Raw genomic sequence first — 18711 nt, 5'->3', positions numbered from 1 at the left:
TTTGTGTGGTGCTCCACAGACAGGAGACAGAGGCTGATATAACAATGATCTACATTTCCTTCTCTCTCACACACATCAGCAGCAGTGTGTTTGTTCAGAGCAGATCTCTGCAGGTGATTCTCCCAGGATTGTGTCTCTTATCTCACAGCCTCTGTTGTCAACAGACGTCCTGCTGCTGGCGGCATGTTTCACATTTTACTGGAGCACTCAGTCACACCGTTACATGACAGTGCCGTCTCTTATTGTTTTCTAATTGCAGCACTTCACAGCAGTTCAGCTTGTTTGATGAAGATTTTGAGGTTTACTTTAGTCGAGTATTTCCATTTTCTGCTACTTTATACTTCCACTCCACTACATTCATTTGATAACTTTAGTTACTTGTTACTTTACGGATTTATTTTACATTTAATATCGGATACTTAAAGACTTTTACTTCACTACTATTTGTATGGGTGACTTTCACTTTTACCAGAGTAATATTTTAACACAATATCTTTATACTTTTACTCAAGGATGACTTTTTTTGTACTTTGGAACACGACTTGCATGATTACTGCAATTGTTGTTTCCACAAGAAACAGAAATAAATCAAAAATAAATCAGAAATAATGAGACGGAACGCAAAAGGAGGACATATTTAATTTAATTTCATATTTTCTGCTGTATATTTGGGGGGACAGACTGGTATTTTCTGTGGTTACAGCCTACATAAATTCACAAAAAAACAAGGTAAAGTTCAGAGAAAAAAACAGGATTTTGAAGAAGAGAAATACGTGGTTTTTTTTTTAACCACTGGTCTAAAATATTGTGTGCCGTCGCAGTAAGATTGCACCATATAGGAACTGGGGGCCCCAAAGTGTGAAAACAGACCTCAAAACAGAGCAACAGCACATATAGACATATAGAGAAGTGTGTCCACAGTTAATGAAGTGCATCGTGCAAATGGACACAGTGACACCTACTGGATCAAATGAAGAAAAACAAAGTTATTGCTGAATATAGAAATAAATCAGGTGGTCCATTAAATAGATTTAATAGCCAGTTTCTTAAACCTGACAAAAGAGAGAGATAAGCTAGCTTCAAACAGAACGGGCCGTTAGTGTCTACACCTATAGGAGGTGAAGCAGCAGGAGGTGAGAGGCTATAAATGAGATGGAGGTTCACAGTCAGGACAGTTCTTGCTCTGAGAGGGACATTAACTCAGGTAAGTCATGAGGAATTTGTTTTCAGCAGCAGTTTCCTTGAGCTGTAAAAGTTGGAGGGAATATTTCATTTTGAAGTTTATATGGTTTTGCCACAACCAACTTGTTTTTGATCATCTGTATTATTTTATTTCATATGTTTTGACTTTATTTCTTCTCTGAAGCACTTTGAGCTGCACTTTAAGAATGAACAGTTCCTTATAAATACAGTTTATTGTTTATTATGCTGTTGGATTATTGTTTATAATACACTGACCTGTACTTCAACAACGTAGTGTATTTTATAAGCTGGTCATTAAATTAAATGCGTACTGTGTGTACGATCTGTTACAGACATGAATGTACTAAAGTAATAAGAACAATATTTCCGTCTGACATGTGCTGGATATAAAGTTGCAAAAAAGTGAAAACACTCAAGTAAAAGTACCTCATTTAAGTTAAGTACAGCTCCTGAGTTACATTCCATCACTAGTTACATTCTTAGGTTTTACACAAGATATTGTATTGTGCAGGATTATTATCAGTGTTATCAAGTCATACTTGAGTAAAAGTAAAGATATTATGTTAAAACATTACTTTAGTAAAAGTATAAGACACCCATAAGAATAGTACTTGAGTAAAAGTCTTACAGTAACTGATACTAGATGTACTTAAGTATCAAAAATAAAATGTATGTATATACTGTATATGCATTGACTGACCAAAACAGTGTTTTTAAACTCTGAACGCTAAAAATTCAATAAAAAAAATAAAAAAACTGATAATGATAATTAGAAAATGTGTTACTGCAGCAAGTAATCTTCAAAGTACCTAGTAACTTAAGTTACCAAATAAATGTAGTGGAGTAAAAAGTACAATACCTTACCTCCTAAATGTAATGAAGTGGAAGGATAAAGTATAACTGTACTTAAGTACAGTACTTGAGTAAATGTACTTAGTTACATTCCATCACTGATTATCACTACAATTACCTTACATTTAACTGTTGGTTGCATTTTAATGTTCGACTTTTTAAATTCATTTAGTGAAGTAAAAACTGCAATATTTTATACTGTAGTGGAGTACAAGTACAAAGAAGAGAAAAAGTACTTCCAAATCAAGCTCGTCTGTGTGTACATACAGTGTGATGCTCAATCACACTGTAGCGTAGACAGTCTGAAGAGATACTGTGAGACTCTTTGATGATACATAACAGGAAAACCACAATCACTTTGTCGACATGTTGAGAAGCTTTAAAAGATGTTGTGTATTCGCTCTGTTTGATGTCTAGACTCACTAAACTCACTCAGTGTGTAGATCTGTGGGCTGATTCCCAACAAGTAGGGCATTTATGTTTCCTCGCGTATCTCACACCTGTGACACACACAATGCATCCTTTACTTCACACGTGTGACCCCTGACATGAGGTTTAAAAGACAGTTTTCTTGTTTTGTTGCTCTGCTGCTATTCAGGTAAAATGGTCGGTCATCGGTGGCTCCCCTGGACTAATAATCCAACGCCCGGCTCAATCTCAGTGACTTCAGCCAAGCAGGATCAGGAAATATGTAAGTAATATGCAACTCATGCACGGCAACACTTTACTTATTCATAAGCAAGATATCAACATTTAATAAGTGTTAAATGTCAGCAAACTGCTTACAAATGCTAAATAAGGGGTGTTGAAGTGATTCCTTTAGAACTAACTGCACTGAAACTACATTTCCTGACATGATTCAAATTCATCCTAACCTGTACTGCTACATACTGATGAACAAGCTCAAGAATTTTATTATTAATTTTATTATTTAATTTGGTTTTATAGTCAAAGTCCTCAAAACTGTACTTCATCTGATTCAAACAGAAATCAGTTCATTTTAAGGAGAAATAAGAGTCAGGATCTTAAAATGAGAGAAAAGTTGGCATGTCACTGCGCGAGGATCAAGAAAAATTAACTTGATTTGAAGGGAACAGGTTGATTTGCATTTGAAATAAGAATATATGAATATATAAAAAAAAGTACTGCACTTGTTTCAAGAAAACACGACATGGTCAGTAACAGACAAAACTGATTTGATAAGAAGGAGATGTTTGCACAAACTTGACCCCTTTCTTGTAAACTAATACTACAAATAATAACAATTAGAAGCAGAAGAGGAAGAAGTACAATAATAATGATAATAATAAATAATCTGTTTGTTGTTGTTTTTAGCGTCAGGTTGCCTCCGCAGCAGGAAAAACTTGAGCTGTCACCACTTCTGCCCGGTTGTCGGCCTCTCAACGCTCTGCTTGTTGCTGCTCGTGGCCTGTGTGGCGCTTTCTGTCCTGTGTGAGTAAAAGTTGCTGATGAGACGAATACAGTGACATGGTTCGACATTTTATTATTTCTTTCTTTTAGAGGGTGAGATGAGAAGTTTGACATCCCTCTCATGTCTGCGTGATGAAAGCTGGAGTCCGGATGTGATTAGCGTAGCTTAGCATAAAGACTGGAGGCGGATGGGAACAGCTAGCCTGGCTCTGTTCAAAGCTAACATCTTAAAACCTGCACTAACTGATTTTTTATTTATCTCATGTATATTTTCAGCCACTTGGGGGCAGCAGAAACAAGTCATGAACAAAACATTAATATATATTCACTATTTCAGTTGCTTATGTCCACATCCAACAGTTTTTTGAAGTCATCTGTGCCGTGTTTGAATGAAAGTAATCAGTCTTTGTCTTTAACTTTCAGATAACAACAAGTCAGACAGCAGGCCAGAATGGAAAAGCCTCCTGTTTGACTACCAGAACGTCAGTGAGAGCTACGTCAGTCTCTCTAAAGCAAACAGCGACCTGAGAGGAGACAATGAGGTCCTGGAGGAGCAGAGCTCCTGGCTGGAAGAACAGACCAGAGTCCTCAACAGGACCTCAGCCAAACTGATGTCTGTTAATCTGGCTCTGAGTCTGGAGAGCACCGACTTAATGGAGCAAATCGTCAATCTGACTTCTACAAACTTACAGCTCACACAAGAACACGCACGTCTGGTCCGGCTGACGTCTGAGCAGGAGGAGGAGAAGATGAACATGTCTCAAACTATCAAACATCTGGTCGAGTCCAACGAGCTACAAGAACAAGCGGAACAAAGACTCTCCCAGATCAACATCCTCCAGAGGGATGAGCTGCTTCAACTGAAGGACAAGAATGATGAACTTCTGGAAATCAACGACAGGTTTCAGGGAGAAATCAAAAATCAGAGTGAGCAGATCACAGCTCTGTTGAACGATGACTGTGAGGAGGCGTCGAGACACAACATGACGGAGCTGCAGGAGGAGAACCAGAACCTGAGCAGCACGTTGATGAAAGAGAGGCAGGAAGCAGCAGAGAGAGAGGACAACAGGAGGAACGAGACGGAGAGGATGGTGGCAGACTACCGCTCCTTAGACCTCTACTGTCCTGTGGTTGATCACAAGACCAAAGGTACAGATGATTAAATCCACAGTTCACAGTTTGGAGGCATCTTGGTGAGAGAGTAACAGTATAGTAGTATACAGTCAGAAGTGGCAAAAGTCCACACATCCTTTCCTCCAGTACAAGTGAACATTTGACAGTAAATATCTTGTAGCTTCAATGACAAGCTGGAACAGACTGATTACAGTTCATGATACTGTAGGACAGGGTGGAATAAGATGATTTTAACAACTGTAAGGGGGAATTAAAGGGTGAAAACCGGGTGTAAAGAGGTTCAAATTATAATAATACGATAATATGAGTAATATGACTATAATAATATGAGAAATGGTCACTTTCTTCATGTGTTTCTGCAGAACGTATTTGCAAAAAGTGTCCTGACACCTGGAGGCTGTTTGAGAACAAGTGCTACTACGTCTCCTCTCACACGCTCACCTGGAGCTCCAGCAGGTCCTGGTGTCAGACACAAGGGGGCGACCTGCTCATCATCGGCAGTCAACCAGAACAGGTAAGAGGACGAGAAGAAGGCCACGTGCGTAACAAAAAATAATTTCCCAGGAGTTGTATAATTTGAACCATCTTTCTGTCTTTAGGACTTTATTTTTGAGAGCAGTCAGACTTCAGTTCAGAGCGACACCAGGCTGTGGATCGGTCTGACAGATGCAGACGAGGAGGGTGAATGGTTCTGGGTGGACGGCAGCTCAGTCACGACAGGTGTACAGTAAGTTCTGGAGCTGATTTGAGTGGACTCACTGTCTCTGCAGCAGCTGGGTTTGACACAATGTGTTGCTGCTACAGAGGAAATAGAAAATAAAAGAAAAAACTTGAACTGTAACACAGCTGCTCCCTTCGTCCTCCAGATTCTGGCTAAGCAGACCCGGCCTGGGGACCGAGCCTGATGACTGGAAGCTGGACGACCCTCTAGGAGAAGACTGTGGGCACGTAGACACCAGTGAAGACCCCCTCCAGTCCTGGATGGACGGATCCTGTAAGACTCCTTACAGATGGATCTGTGAAAAGAACCTATAGATCGTCCACGAACATTTTAACATGTCATATTGTAAATATTGCAGTAATACACTACTTTGAAGTTTTCTATATCTAGGCAGTTATAGGACTATATCTATATGATGTATACAAGTGCTGTCATGTATTAAAATCTGAGTTATAATGATTTCTTTCAAAATAAAACAATGATTAGTCCTCATGTTGCAGGGAATAAAAACAACATCTGCCAGGGAATTTGTCCTTTTCTTATTTTTTTATTTATATAAGCTTAAATTTGATGTAACAGACTGCATTTTCTTTCTTCAAGTGATGATTCAACAACATAACGTTACATCCGTCATTGTGAAATGTCGATCATCATAAAAACATCAAACAAAAGAGAAACGTGTATTTTTCAACAGCTCGTTAAATTTCACATTCTGCAGAAAAATTCAAATACTTTATAAACTGCTGACAGTAAAACCAATTACAGATGATTTGCTGTTACACAACTGGGAGTTGAGTACAGGCACACAGATGTCGGCTGGAAATAAATCAACGTATCCGCTGACTTTTTAATGCAGAATCTTAAAGAATTGTGATGTTGAGAAGCTCCAAAACAATTACACATCTGTCCTCTGAAAGACATTTTTATGTGTGTTAGGATGCATCAGTTAAAGATCATGCTGGTATGATATTATATGTATTGTTATTATTATGAAAAGTATTCAGGAAACGACCAACACCAACAATCTGTGTGTCCGTCTCTTAATACTTTTCAATTTTCTGACCCCATTTATGGCTCTGTTCCTACTGAAGTCACCACTTTGTCAAGTCTTGAAAATAAAAACATTTAAAAATCATTATGTTTGAGGAATATGCGTGTATTTGAATATAATCCTAGAAAAATACTTCATTTTCAACATAATTTGGCGCAATCATTCATGTAAACCAAAATCTTGAATAATAAACATTTCCATCATCGTATGTCTTGTCTCCTGGTGTTGAAATCAGCAATCATAAAATAATCACGATCAAACACACAATCAAAGTTGATATGAACAGCTGGTAAAATAAAGTGAAAATACATTGACTGCTGTGCGTAAAAAGGAATTCTGTAAACTTTATTTTTCACCTGCATTTGTAGTAGCAATGTGACCATAAAGGATTCAAGAGTCTGGATATGTTTGCTTTAAGTATCTTGAATGTGCTCAAAAAGTGCTTGAATCTTACTCTTTAAAAGCTGAACTCTGTCTGTAACATGACTAAAAGTTAATGTTAATTACGCTAACTAGAGCCTGAGTGATTTGTCAGCTGGACAATATTATCAGCTGATGTTCACAGATATATCTGTATCTGTGTATATGTCGTCCAATATGAAAACTTGTTACAATGCAGAAAAAGATTCTTGCGGTAATCTATAATTATAATTGTTAAATTGAAAAGTGAAGTTTACTGTTTCAGTGCACGGATGTCACTTAAGACAAAGAAGTTAATCGTTAAACTGTAAAACATGCTGGCTTTGTTACACTTCTTTGTGTTCACATTTGAGGGATCATTGCAAAAAAAATTGTGAATATCGGCTGCTGTATCGTATCAGCAGCTGTTTATCATGTCTTTGTTTAGTCATGCCATTAGTCATTGGTTTATATATATATAAATGAAATTATTGGACAAATTTAGCATTTAACACTACAGAGAGCTGAAGTCACGCACCTTCCTCTCTATAAGGGATTGCCAAAGATTTTACAATTCATCCTTACAATCAAGCCATTAAATTTGTTGAGACATTTCCCCCAAAACCACAAATATTTGGTGCCAATCCTTCTTTCAGTGTTGAGATATGTCACTGGAGTAGTGCAAAATTTGGCCTAACCTATTTGTTAGGGAGAGGCTAGAATCTAGATGATTGCCAGTCCTTTAAGATGACTTGTTTTAATAAAGACTAATCTGATGTGAGGAGTCTGTAACTACTCCTGCTTGGCTTTTCTCCTCCTGCACAGTCTAAAGCAAAGGAATCGTATTGATCCCACTACAATGGCTGTCAGCAACAACAATACTGCTATCAAAACGCATATAACATCCACAGAATGATAGACATACCACGGCATTTTATAAGACTCAGTGCGTAAATGTGACGCTCCTTTGTGCCTCATAACAAACTCAATCCAGTAAAGAGCCCTCTCTAGGGGATGCATGGGTTGATCCCGATGCAGAGCAGAGAGACGCCTCATGTTATTTCTGTAGGACGGATCGTGAAGAACCTCCTTTATCGCTTCTAAAAAGTTCTGATGAGTGAGTTTGGTCGCATCCACCGCCTTCGCGGCTCCTCGCGCCTCCAATCTCAAAATGTTCTCAAACTGGTCAAACAGAAGAGGTATGCCTATTATCGGCACTCCGTGGTAAATGGACTCATAGACCCCGTTGGTACCACCATGAGCCACGAAGGCTTTAATCTTCGGATGACCCAGGAGGTCATTCTGGGGCATCCATTTTACCAGGAGGGTGTTGTTGCCCAAATTGTTGGGGCGCTCACCGGCATGCCTCCAGATGACCTTTTGAGGAAGTTGGGCAAAGGCGGCAGCAATTTCGGAAGTGATTTCTATAGGTAAGCCTTCGACGAGAGTGCCAAGAGACATCAGGATGACTCCATGCTCTCCTGAACTTTGAACAAAGTCCTCCAGCTCTGATGATAAAGGCTCAGAGGGCTTACACTGAAAACCACCGATATAGACGATGTTTGGCAAGGTGGGTCTGGGGAATTCAAAGACAAAGTCCACCCTCATGAGCCAGATGTCCGCTCCTTGGAGAAGATGATAGAAGTTCACATCTGGACCAAAGTACCTGTCTACCAATCTATCATAGTGGGGGCATACTATGAACTTGTCAATGCACGTGTTGAGAACATAGAAGAATACGTTCTTGACTCTTTCCCCAAAGGTCATCTTGTCCGAAACGGCATTTCCTGAAGTTGGAACGTAGGATGTTGGAGACGGAGCTACCACAAAATGCCCCTCTGCGCTGGTGATCCATCTCACGTTAAATACAGTCGGCAGCTTCAGTTCATGAGCGACCAGAACTCCAACAGGCAACCCCGGGTCGATAAGCACCATGTCAAACTGAGTGTCACGAATACTCTGCATTAGAGTCTTGTTCTCAAACATTTCCACCGCCAACAGACTGGCCTGTTGGTGAATTTTTGAAAGCGCAGTGAGCATTTCCCAATAGAAGCTCATAAAGCTGATAAGAGACGCTCCCTCTTTCTGAATCGCCAGCATCTTGACCAGGAAGGTTACAAAGAAATCCTGCTCCTCTATGCTGATGGCTTCTGGCAGGGTGACAGTGATGGAGCGGTAATGTGGTGCGTCTTCCTTGATGTACCAGCTGGTGGTTGTGCGGACCACGGTGACCTCATGGCCTCTGGCATGAAGCCTCTGGATCAACAGGTTCATGTTGACCCAGTGGCTGCCATCCACAGGGAACACCAAGATCTTTCCGCCCTGGACCCCCCGACCTGTCAGGAGGGCCAAACTCACCACCAGAAACAGAAGTGAAACTCCTGGGATGCTCGCCATGGGTCAACTCTGAGGAAAAGAGCAAACGTACATATTCAAATAATTATAAATTTGTGAACCCTCTCACTAACAAACTTATTTAACTGTCTGGGAATCGCAGCCAGCCATAAGAATTTTCAGACCTATCCCTGTAGCTACTACTGAGGACACTGAAGCTGCATACTATAACGACAACCATAACGACATGTTGTACATTTTTCTAACCTTACTGGTTCAATGAAAATATCCAATTTATGGGATTCATTCTGCTAAAGAATTCTGCTGAGAATCAGACGAGAAGCAGCTGTGATAAACTACGAAAAAACACAGACTGGCAAACCCCCATTTATAAAAAGGTAAGCTAACGTAACATAAGTCTATCAAGTGCTTTAGATGTGGATGTATGCTAACGTTACTTTCAGTGTTGCTACCAGTCGGAGTTGAGGGTTTATGTCGGCAGTAGACTATCTAAATCTTTCCATTGATGCTGGATGGACCAAAGACCGAAACTGAATTTATGATAACGAGAACTATAATGACATGTAGTTCATTTTTCATCACTGGATAAAAATTAAACAGCAATGTGAACTATGTCCTTTTCAACAACCCTCACACATGTGGAATCACTGTATCCTCCTAATTAGTAAAACAATATCCTCTGATGCCCAAAAAATAGCTACACGTCAGAAGTTGAGTTAGTTACTCAACCTGTTGCAGTTGCAGTAAGTAACATTATGTCTGATTCAATAAAAATACCCAATTTATGGGATTAATTTCCCTCAGACAAGAAGCCATAACATGGACACCAGAGTGCCTTTGCTTGAAAAACAAACCTGAATTGCTGCTCTAACACTTCCATGTTGGACTGACTAAAGCCTGGTATCAAAGGTCACATCTGTGTTCAGCAGGGACTTGCTACCAGGCTAAAAACATTGCCCTCCAGCATCCAGTTTCCTCTTTGCAGGTTGAGAAAGCCAAAATAGGAATCTAACGGCACGCGCTCTTGCATACAGATCAGATACTTCCTGTGATTAGAAACTGTTGAACATAGTTATTTTAGAGTCCTGCACAAGTTAGTGTCAGCTAAACAGAGTCAGTTCTTCAGAAAAGCTGTGAATGTGTGTTGTGTGCAGCGTTGCAGCCTACCTTAAAGCTCTGAAAAAGTTGAGAAATAAAGTGTGAGCCTCTGGATAAGTGAAGTCCAGCTCCTGCACGGACAGGAATCCAAACTCCAAACCCGATTACTGTGTTACATAAGGACGGGAGGGAGGTGGGGGAGGGTGGGTTTGACAAATGAACTTCAGATGTGTGTGTATATTTTGAAACGGGAGGAGAGGCAGAGAGTTTTCCCACAGAGGACGTCCTCTCTTTGTGCTGTATGCACTCAAACACAGGAATGCACAGAGTCATGCAACCACCCACCCACACATCCACCCACACACACACATGCACACACACTGGGGAGTAACACAATATTTTCCCCCAAACAGTTTCTTTTTATCGCCTGCTGTGATCTGGACAATGAGCTCATCGTGCAAAAAAAATGTCCAGGGACGGGAAGCTCTTTATTTGTTACAGTGCAGCAGGAGCTGACAATTAAATTCTTTGTCCTTATACTCTTGAGTACTTTCTACTTTTTAATATTACAAGGTAAATGTATTATTTTCAACACAATGGTTTAAAAACTAGAAGAAAAAGCAGCCTGGTGAATGAAGCTGCTCTGTAGTCTGGTGGTACGGCAGCGGATACTTCTGTATCTTTTGTAAGATGGCAGCAGGGTGAACAGACTGTGGCTGGGGTGGGTGTTTTCTTTTAGTATCCTTTGGGCTTTGTGCAGAAATCTCACCTCACTGATGTCACTGATGCTCTGAGTACTTGCCTAACATGAGCATGGCTGAGTGTATAGGAGCAAGTCGTCGGGGCGGTTGTACCTCAGGGGGTAGGGCGGGTCGTCCAGTAATCGGAAGGTCTCTTGCTCCCACGGCTGCATGTCGAAGTACTGTTTCCTACTGATACTGAACCCCAAATTGCTCCTGATGAGCAGGTGGAAGCCTCTTTCATTAGTGTATGAATCTGTGTGTGAATGTGTTAATGTGTTGTAAAGCGCTTTGAGTGGTCAGTAGACTGGAAAAGTCCATTGACCAAGTCCAAGTACTGGGCTGCATCCAAATGTCCGACTTTTCCGGCACGTTCGTGGGAAGTCCACGAATCATTCATCCAGAAAATAACTACTAAAACAACTACAACTAAAAGCAATTACTTTATTGTACCGTTCCTTAAATCTTGTTGGCCATAAAAAATATTCAACCACATCATAATACAGAAATATTTAGAAGTATGGACTGAAGGTAATAAAACATTTTATTATTGTAGTCTTTGGGCCTGTCTATCAGTGGCTTATATTTTTCTTGCAGTCTCACATACTCGTAGACTTAATGTGATAACAGTGAACCAGAGTCCACAAGTCCAGTGGTTGGAGGTCTTGATTCGGCCTTTGAGTCTTTCATTCTCGTCACTTTTTTTCTCCCTGCTCACCTGTGATCCTCCCCACACCTGTCTCACATCAGCCTTGTTAGCACTGCCCTGTTCCTGTTTTTATTTAAGTCCTTCCCCTCTCTGTCCTCTCAAGCTCCCCTTGTTGAACCTGGTGCCTTCCTGTCTGCAACAATCATGGTACGTAAGCAAAAATAAAACAGATGTGTGAAACTAATGTTGAACCCTCTTCTGCTTTCACTGAGACGTCATGTGTTCATGCAAAGGGAACAGCTTTCAATGAATTCATGCCTCACTGCATTTCACTGAGAGTCTGTGTGAAGGCACGTTGTCACGATGTCACCTCACTCCGCTCTCCCTGTGCTCGTCCTGGCCTTCGCTGGAGGCTGGTGCCTGTGTGCAGCTGATGTTGGGGATTTCGCTCCATGCCTGCAGTTTTTCTACAAGTCTTGGCCTCCTAAAGGTCTGTCTGGGACCCCCATCTGCCAGCGTTACTACAACCAGTACCGCTTCGCCACGTTGTACAGTCGACCTCGTCGCTCCCCGTGGTTTTCAGCATATGTTTACTCTATACCGGCAGGAAAGAGACCCTCTGCATCTTGGAAGTTTGAGCCACAGGTGAGGATATTTAAATATCTTGTTGTCTGATTTATTGATTTGAAACATTAATTTAAAGTACAAAGAATGTGAAAGTCATCTTTCTATTAAGAGGAACAGTCCAAAGAAGATAGAAGTATGTTTACAGGTTTTGCTGGTTTATTCAGATGTGTACTGAAACAAGACATTATCCTTTGACATCCTCAAAAAGACTCTCAGTCTAGTTAACTTAGTACAGACTGATGTTCCAGTTCGGTGCCATTTACGTAACCTGTTTTTGGGAAATAACAAGAAAAGGAGGAATTGAGCCCCAGTAAAGGAGAACTGAACTCTCCACACTGCAAACAATACTTTTCATATTTTAAGATACGATAGCCCTGGAAAGTTAACTGTAACACTAAATGGCCAAAAGTAATTGGACAGCCGACAATTTAACAACAATTTAAAGATCTCTCTTTAAAACCCACGGGCTTTTATCTACTTACACAAACAGACATCGGGTCATCGGCTCACAGTTGGTTTTCCAGTTCATCCCAAAAGTATTAGATAGGGGTTGAGGTCAGAACTCTGAGCACAACAAAACTAGGAAACTATTTCTTTATGGTCCTGGAGTTCAAACTGGAAACACGTTATTGACTAAAATATTAATGTAAGCTGTAGCATTTAGTTTTCCCTCACTTTTAACCAGGACTGTAGGACACAAAAGTCCCATCTTCAGTTTTATTTTATGTGATTGAGACAATTTTAATCACCTTATTATACAGTTACATGGAAGTTAAAGATTGTGGGTTCTGGAAGGCTAATATTGGTATTTTTTACACTCAATGTCGACTGTTTTTAGGCAAAAAATAAATGCAGAAGTCCGTCAGAGATCCTCTCCACACATATATGATGACATACAAAAACATTCTCGAGCATATTAGGTGCTGTTATTAGCATTAGCCTCAAAAACCCACCGTGTCTAAGCAGAGAAAGCTGTTAGCATGGCTGGAGGGTGTCCACATAATTTTGGCCAGCTTAATTTATCGGGTCAGTCTTCCTCTGAATCACAGAGTGGAGCATTAAAGGTGCAATATGTAAGAAATGGCCACCTGTCAAATTCATGCTCAAAACAAATAGGGGGAGTAATCTGCCGCTAACAGTTGCTGCAGTTAACTAGTTAGCACAGTTAGCTGTGCATCTAGCAGTCCAGAATTGGAGCACTGGAGTGTTGGTGTTGACATCGCTAGCAAGGGAGCTTTGGACCAAGACGGGGTGGGGCTAGCTGATTAGCATGCTAACGTCATTAGATATCTGCAACAGAATACATTAACGTCATGAAGTCAAGACTGTTTATCTTTTTTATATTTTCAACTAAAATTCATACCTTAATCTGTATGACATGTAGTCAGCTTTATAACTACATCACTTTTTCCTTCCACCGATAAACAGCTAGCCTACCCAGGAGCTGACGGCAACATGATCCCCTTCCCTCCGGGCCCTCTGGACCAGAACGTGGTCGAGAGCCAGGCTGTGGAGCTGGACTACATTAACTCCACCTACTCTCGTGGACATTTAAACCCCAGCCTTCACCACCAGAGCCGCGAAAACCGCTCAGCCACCTTCACCCTCACTAATGTAGTTCCTCAGAAGGCAGGCTCAAATGACGGGCCCTGGGAATTGCTGGAGAACAATGTCAGCAAAACTCTGGAGGCCTACTGTCTCGGAGAGGCGTACATCATTACCGGCATCATCCCGTATCTGAACGACGAACGTTGGCTCAAGAATCATCGCGTGGCTGTGCCAGAGTATATGTGGTCGGCCTACTGCTGCCCAAACTACAACAACAGTCTTCCAGAGATACTCAAGGATGCATTTCCCACTTACGCTGCGATCGGCCGCAACGACCGCAACAGCACCGAGGAGATTGTGCCCATAAGTGAGCAAGCTAAGAAACAGTTCAGGGGATACGATGTGAGACAAATGCCACTGGAAACACTTGAGATGTATCTGAAGGACAGGTTCAAAACTGTTGTCAGTGTTTTTTATGAGCAGTGCTCTGGATCAGACTGATCCTGCACAGATGGAGACACAAAGTGTTAATGCTCATTTCATGTAATTCTGACAAATATAAGTACAACGTTTCTTCCTCATTTGGTGAATTTTACTGACAGTTAAAGCTCCTGTTGATTCGACCTGGCATCTAAATTCCCCAGAATCCTAATGGATCGAGCATCCATGGGACACGCCGGAACAAAAGCAAGATTAATACCGGCATATCCCACATGTCTTAATCAGAAAATGCTACATTCAGAATAAGGCCTAATTAGGAGTATCATAACAGAATATGCTGTTCACATCACCCGTGTCAAATTCTGAATACACGTAGCTGGTGTCAGTGTTTTTAATGCTGCAGCTAATTTGAGTCCTGTGGGTTGCGAGGTGCAGCCTCCATAGATCGGACTTGTTCCTGCATGTCCCACGGCTCAATCGGATTGGCATCTGGGGAGTTTGGAGGCCAGGTCGACGCCCTGAGCTCTTCGTCACGGTCCTATGGCAAAGCAATTTCCGTGCTGCCACTGGGGAGTGCCGTCGCTGTGAGGGGGTGGACATGGTCTGCAACGGTGGACCTAAGGTTTCCCAGCAGTACATTGCATTGTAACAAGATAATTAATGTTATTCACTTCACATGTTAGTCGTTTAAATGGTTAAGGTTTTGTTAGGTGTAGGCACATAAACTACTCGATTCAGAAGGATTGTGGTTCTGGTTTAAATACAAAGATGGAGCCAGGAGATTTTTATTTTAGCTTAGCATAAAGACAGGAAACAGGGGGAAACAAAGCTTAACATAGCTTAGATTAAAAATATCTAAAGCTCACTTATAAAAAAGTTTTATTTTGTTTGATTAATCCACACAAAATGTATATACAATGGTATTCCTTTTGTCTAAGTACATGTAGAATTTAATGCTTCCACTGCAACAACCACTTTGGACCACTAGGTGGTGACCTTATTCAAGCTTATATACAAGCTGTGTCAGCGTAATCTTAACAGAATTCATACAAAGAAACATCGGAAACCTAATTTTTAAGGAAATACATTTTTCTTTAATCTTATCATTTACAAAATAATTCAGGTTATTCTTGTACGTGCATGATGAGTAAAATTATATCTTTGCTTTAAATCAAGAACAAACGCAGGTTTATTAATTGCAGAGAAGAGTCATCCAGACAAACTTGTTCCATGAGTTGGCTCAATTGTTTTGAAGCTTTGCCAATTTATTTTTTTCTTGTAATGATCACTGACACACAGGTTTTGTCATATCAGACTTGTTGTGGATTTATTGCATGAACAGATGGTACAGTAGCACATGTGTACAGAGGCTTTAACATGTGTAACACTACACACTGGTGTGTCAAACTGGATTATTATTTTTGACAGAAATGCATCATCTTAGTAAGGACCCTGTGACATTCTAGGAGTGAAGAGCTTGTCCCACAACTCCACCTTCATGATGGACTTGCCCAGAGGAGACATGGTGACCATGACATCATGGTTCCTGCCCTCATATACGAGAGCAGAGCCGGTGGCCTCTGCCCGCACAAAGTTCACCTGCTCTTTGTTGTAATACATCTCTTTGAACAGACCCTCGTTGACCTCTTTGCCCATCTCAAAGAGTCCTACGCCCACCCAGTTCTTGTACGTCCCATAGTCGTAGGGCACAGAGAACATTATGACTAATTTCTCTGTACCGCCTCTGTTCTTCTCGAACAGGTCGTAGGCCAGGAGGCCCACCGCGCCGGAGGCTTTGGCACTGGTCTTGCTGAAGTTGCACACCTCGGTTTTCAGTGGGCGCACGATGGGTTGGGGTGGGCTGTGGCAGTTGCCACTCTCCAAGTGAACCCTGTAAGAGGAATAAAAGTGAGGGCAAAAACAAGAGGATGAGAAACTGGCGCCTTATCATTTAACCTGCACTTGCATTTTTTTAAGCAACATTTTGTATCTTAAAAATGTGCAACACCACCGTCTTAAAAACAAATCCTGATCTGCAGCAATTTGTCAGACGTAATGAAGGTGCTAACTAAGTCACACAATGTATTTAACGCTGTGATCCTGCCCTCTCACTGAAGTAACACAGTGCAGAAACAAGTGACAGAGACACCATTCACCCCATTACAAGTCACTGTACCATCAACATGATTTTGAAGCTGTTATTGTATGGTGAAAAAGTTACATGATGTTGCTTTAACTTCAGTTTATCCATGCAAAGTTCATGAACATGCACTATTATTTTAACAATACTTACACAGGGTCGAGCAGGCAGTAGGTATTGGTGATGTTGGTGATCTCAATGGTCACATTTCTTCGGCTTTTGAGGTTCACAGCCAAAGCTTCTGCTGATTCACTCATATTGTTGCTCCTAAAGGCTGCGACAGAGTGCAAGAAGTGCAGAGTTTAAACTACAGATCAGTTTACAGTGACTATGATAAAATATCTACAGTGCGAAATCCTTCTTCTGTACTTTAAAATTCACTAAATAGTATTTGTCAGTAAGGAAAAAGACGCTTACCTGTCCGGATCAGAGGTGTGCAGCTCGCTCAGGTAGTGTCAGGTTTGAAACACTGGGTTCACTCTGTAGATCTTTCTCGTTCGAGGAATGTGTGACACCTAAATCCCACCCAAAACTGTCTCCACCCAGGACACACACCTACTCCCTGTTGCTCACTGTCTCAGACTTTTTTGTCCTGTCCTCACCTGATGTATGTACACAGAGGCGTGAAGACAGGGTGCAGCCAACCATTACAACATCACTTTGTCTTTTTGTTTTCATAATCTTGTTTTTCCAAGCGAGGAGCCGGTTCGTTCAGCTTTTCGTGTCTCACATCGCATTGCGTCTGCATGCACCACACCTCCTATTGTATATCTGATGTTTTCACTGTCTGACCGTGAAGACAACAGTGTGATTGATGAAATGATTTCACCCACAGTGAGGAATGATTCGTGTTGTGTCCACTGGTTGCAAATCTTTTAACTGACTTTTCATTTTGTTGTTGCTGCATGCAAACCTTTGTGATCATACAAATTAAAGACGATACCAAAGACATTCAGGTTCATGAGATTGATTTTTATTCATTTACAGCACCCGTACATGACGTGCATGACAGACAAATGGCATGTAGGTTTTCAGGAATATCTGCATCGACTGTGTTTTTATAAGATTTATTCCACTTATTTGCTGTTTATTCTCACAGCATTACAAAGAGACTCACATCCTGTCATACAGCTCCATTTTAAGAAAAGCCCTGCCCTCATCGGACATGGTGGCCCTCACGTCCACCGTTTTTCCCTGGAACTTCACCCCTGAGCCGTTGGCCTCATGGCGCACGAAGCTGACCTGATCGTCATTGTACATGCGCTTGAACAGCTTCTCATCGCAGGTTTGCGACTTATCAAAGATGCCCACCCCCAGCCAGTTCTTGTAGAAGTTATAGTCGAACGGCACAGAGAACATGATGGCCATGATCTCCTTGGAGGAGCGTTTTTGCATGTTGAACAGCTCATAGGTCAAGACGCCCACGGCGCCCGATGCCGTGTTGTCGTCCTTGGTGAAGGAGCACACCTCGGTCATGTTGGTGCGTAAGGTCGGCGTGGGAGGGCTGAAGGGGAAGCCGCTTTCCATGTGAACCCTGGAGGGCAGAAGAGGAAGGACGCAGTCATTAGTGGTGGAAGAAGTACTGAGAGTGGAGTGTTTGTGACATTGAACCCAGCCCCACCCCCTGGCATCTTGTTGGTGTGATCAGGGCGGTATCACGTCCTGATCATACCGAGTTGCTTCAAAAAAACCTTGGAAAGCACCTCAGGCAAAACAGCATGGTCAGGGTTGCACATCATTCATGTTGTGGTGTCATTGCCTTGCACTGAGAAGTTGAGAATATTTTAACTTTTCTGCACATCTAAAGCTAGATTTTAACTGAAAGAGACATTACACTCAAAAAAGTAATTTCCCTAAAACACTGACGTCATGTCTTCATGTCTGTTCGATGTAAAGTATATAATTTAATCTAAAGTATTTCCATCATGTTGAGTTATGCAATTTTAATGCAATTTTTAATCATGATACTTAAATAAATTGTTTATTAAAAGTTATTTAATTTATTTACATCATCTCCACATGATGGAAATACATTCAATTATATACTTTACATAGAAGTTATGTAATTTAAAAACAAAGTCAGCGTTTTAGGGAAATCATTTATTATTATTATTATTTCTATTTTTAATATAATTTTCTTCTATTCTTTTTCATACTTGTATTGTGTGGAAATGTATATATGGTAATTTATCACACCCTGACTAACAGGGAGTCTTACTGTGGTTTCCAGAGACAGTAGATGGAGCTGAGGTTGGTGATCTCCATCACACAGATGCGGTTGGTGGTGAGGGCGACAGCGTGGGACTCTGCAGTCTCGGGCAT

The 18711-nt window shown here is 41.2% G+C and overlaps 3 protein-coding genes and 1 pseudogene across 3 annotated transcripts; 1 reads left to right on the top strand and 3 right to left on the bottom strand.

Annotated features, from left to right (window-relative positions):
- Positions 1–5868: 5868 nt before the first annotated feature.
- LOC141015435 (UDP-glucuronosyltransferase 2A3 pseudogene) lies at positions 5869–10404 on the bottom strand (annotated as a pseudogene).
- A 1503-nt stretch (positions 10405–11907) lies between these two features.
- LOC141016094 (endonuclease domain-containing 1 protein-like) lies at positions 11908–17340 on the top strand. The gene is made up of 2 exons (XM_073490351.1): positions 11908–12278; positions 13689–17340. The coding sequence occupies exons 1-2, from the start codon at positions 11997–11999 to the stop codon at positions 14307–14309; spliced, it is 903 nt and encodes a 300-aa protein (XP_073346452.1). The 5' UTR covers positions 11908–11996; the 3' UTR covers positions 14310–17340.
- On the bottom strand, positions 15690–16646 carry LOC141015226 (tereporin-Ca1-like). Its single transcript, XM_073489180.1, has 2 exons — positions 16543–16646; positions 15690–16140 (listed from the first exon to the last, which is right to left on the bottom strand). Exons 1-2 carry the CDS (start codon positions 16644–16646, stop codon positions 15690–15692), a joined length of 555 nt encoding a protein of 184 aa, XP_073345281.1.
- Positions 17341–17502: 162 nt separating the features above from the next.
- LOC141015147 (DELTA-actitoxin-Aeq1c-like) lies at positions 17503–18711 on the bottom strand. Its single transcript, XM_073489084.1, has 2 exons — positions 18608–18711; positions 17503–17923 (listed from the first exon to the last, which is right to left on the bottom strand). Exons 1-2 carry the CDS (start codon positions 18709–18711, stop codon positions 17503–17505), a joined length of 525 nt encoding a protein of 174 aa, XP_073345185.1.

The sequence above is a fragment of the Pagrus major genome, chromosome 20 (assembly GCF_040436345.1).
Source record: "Pagrus major chromosome 20, Pma_NU_1.0".
NCBI lineage: Eukaryota > Metazoa > Chordata > Actinopteri > Spariformes > Sparidae > Pagrus > Pagrus major.
The sequence above is the reverse complement of the archived record's forward strand: the minus strand, read 5'-3'. Positions and strand labels throughout refer to the sequence as shown.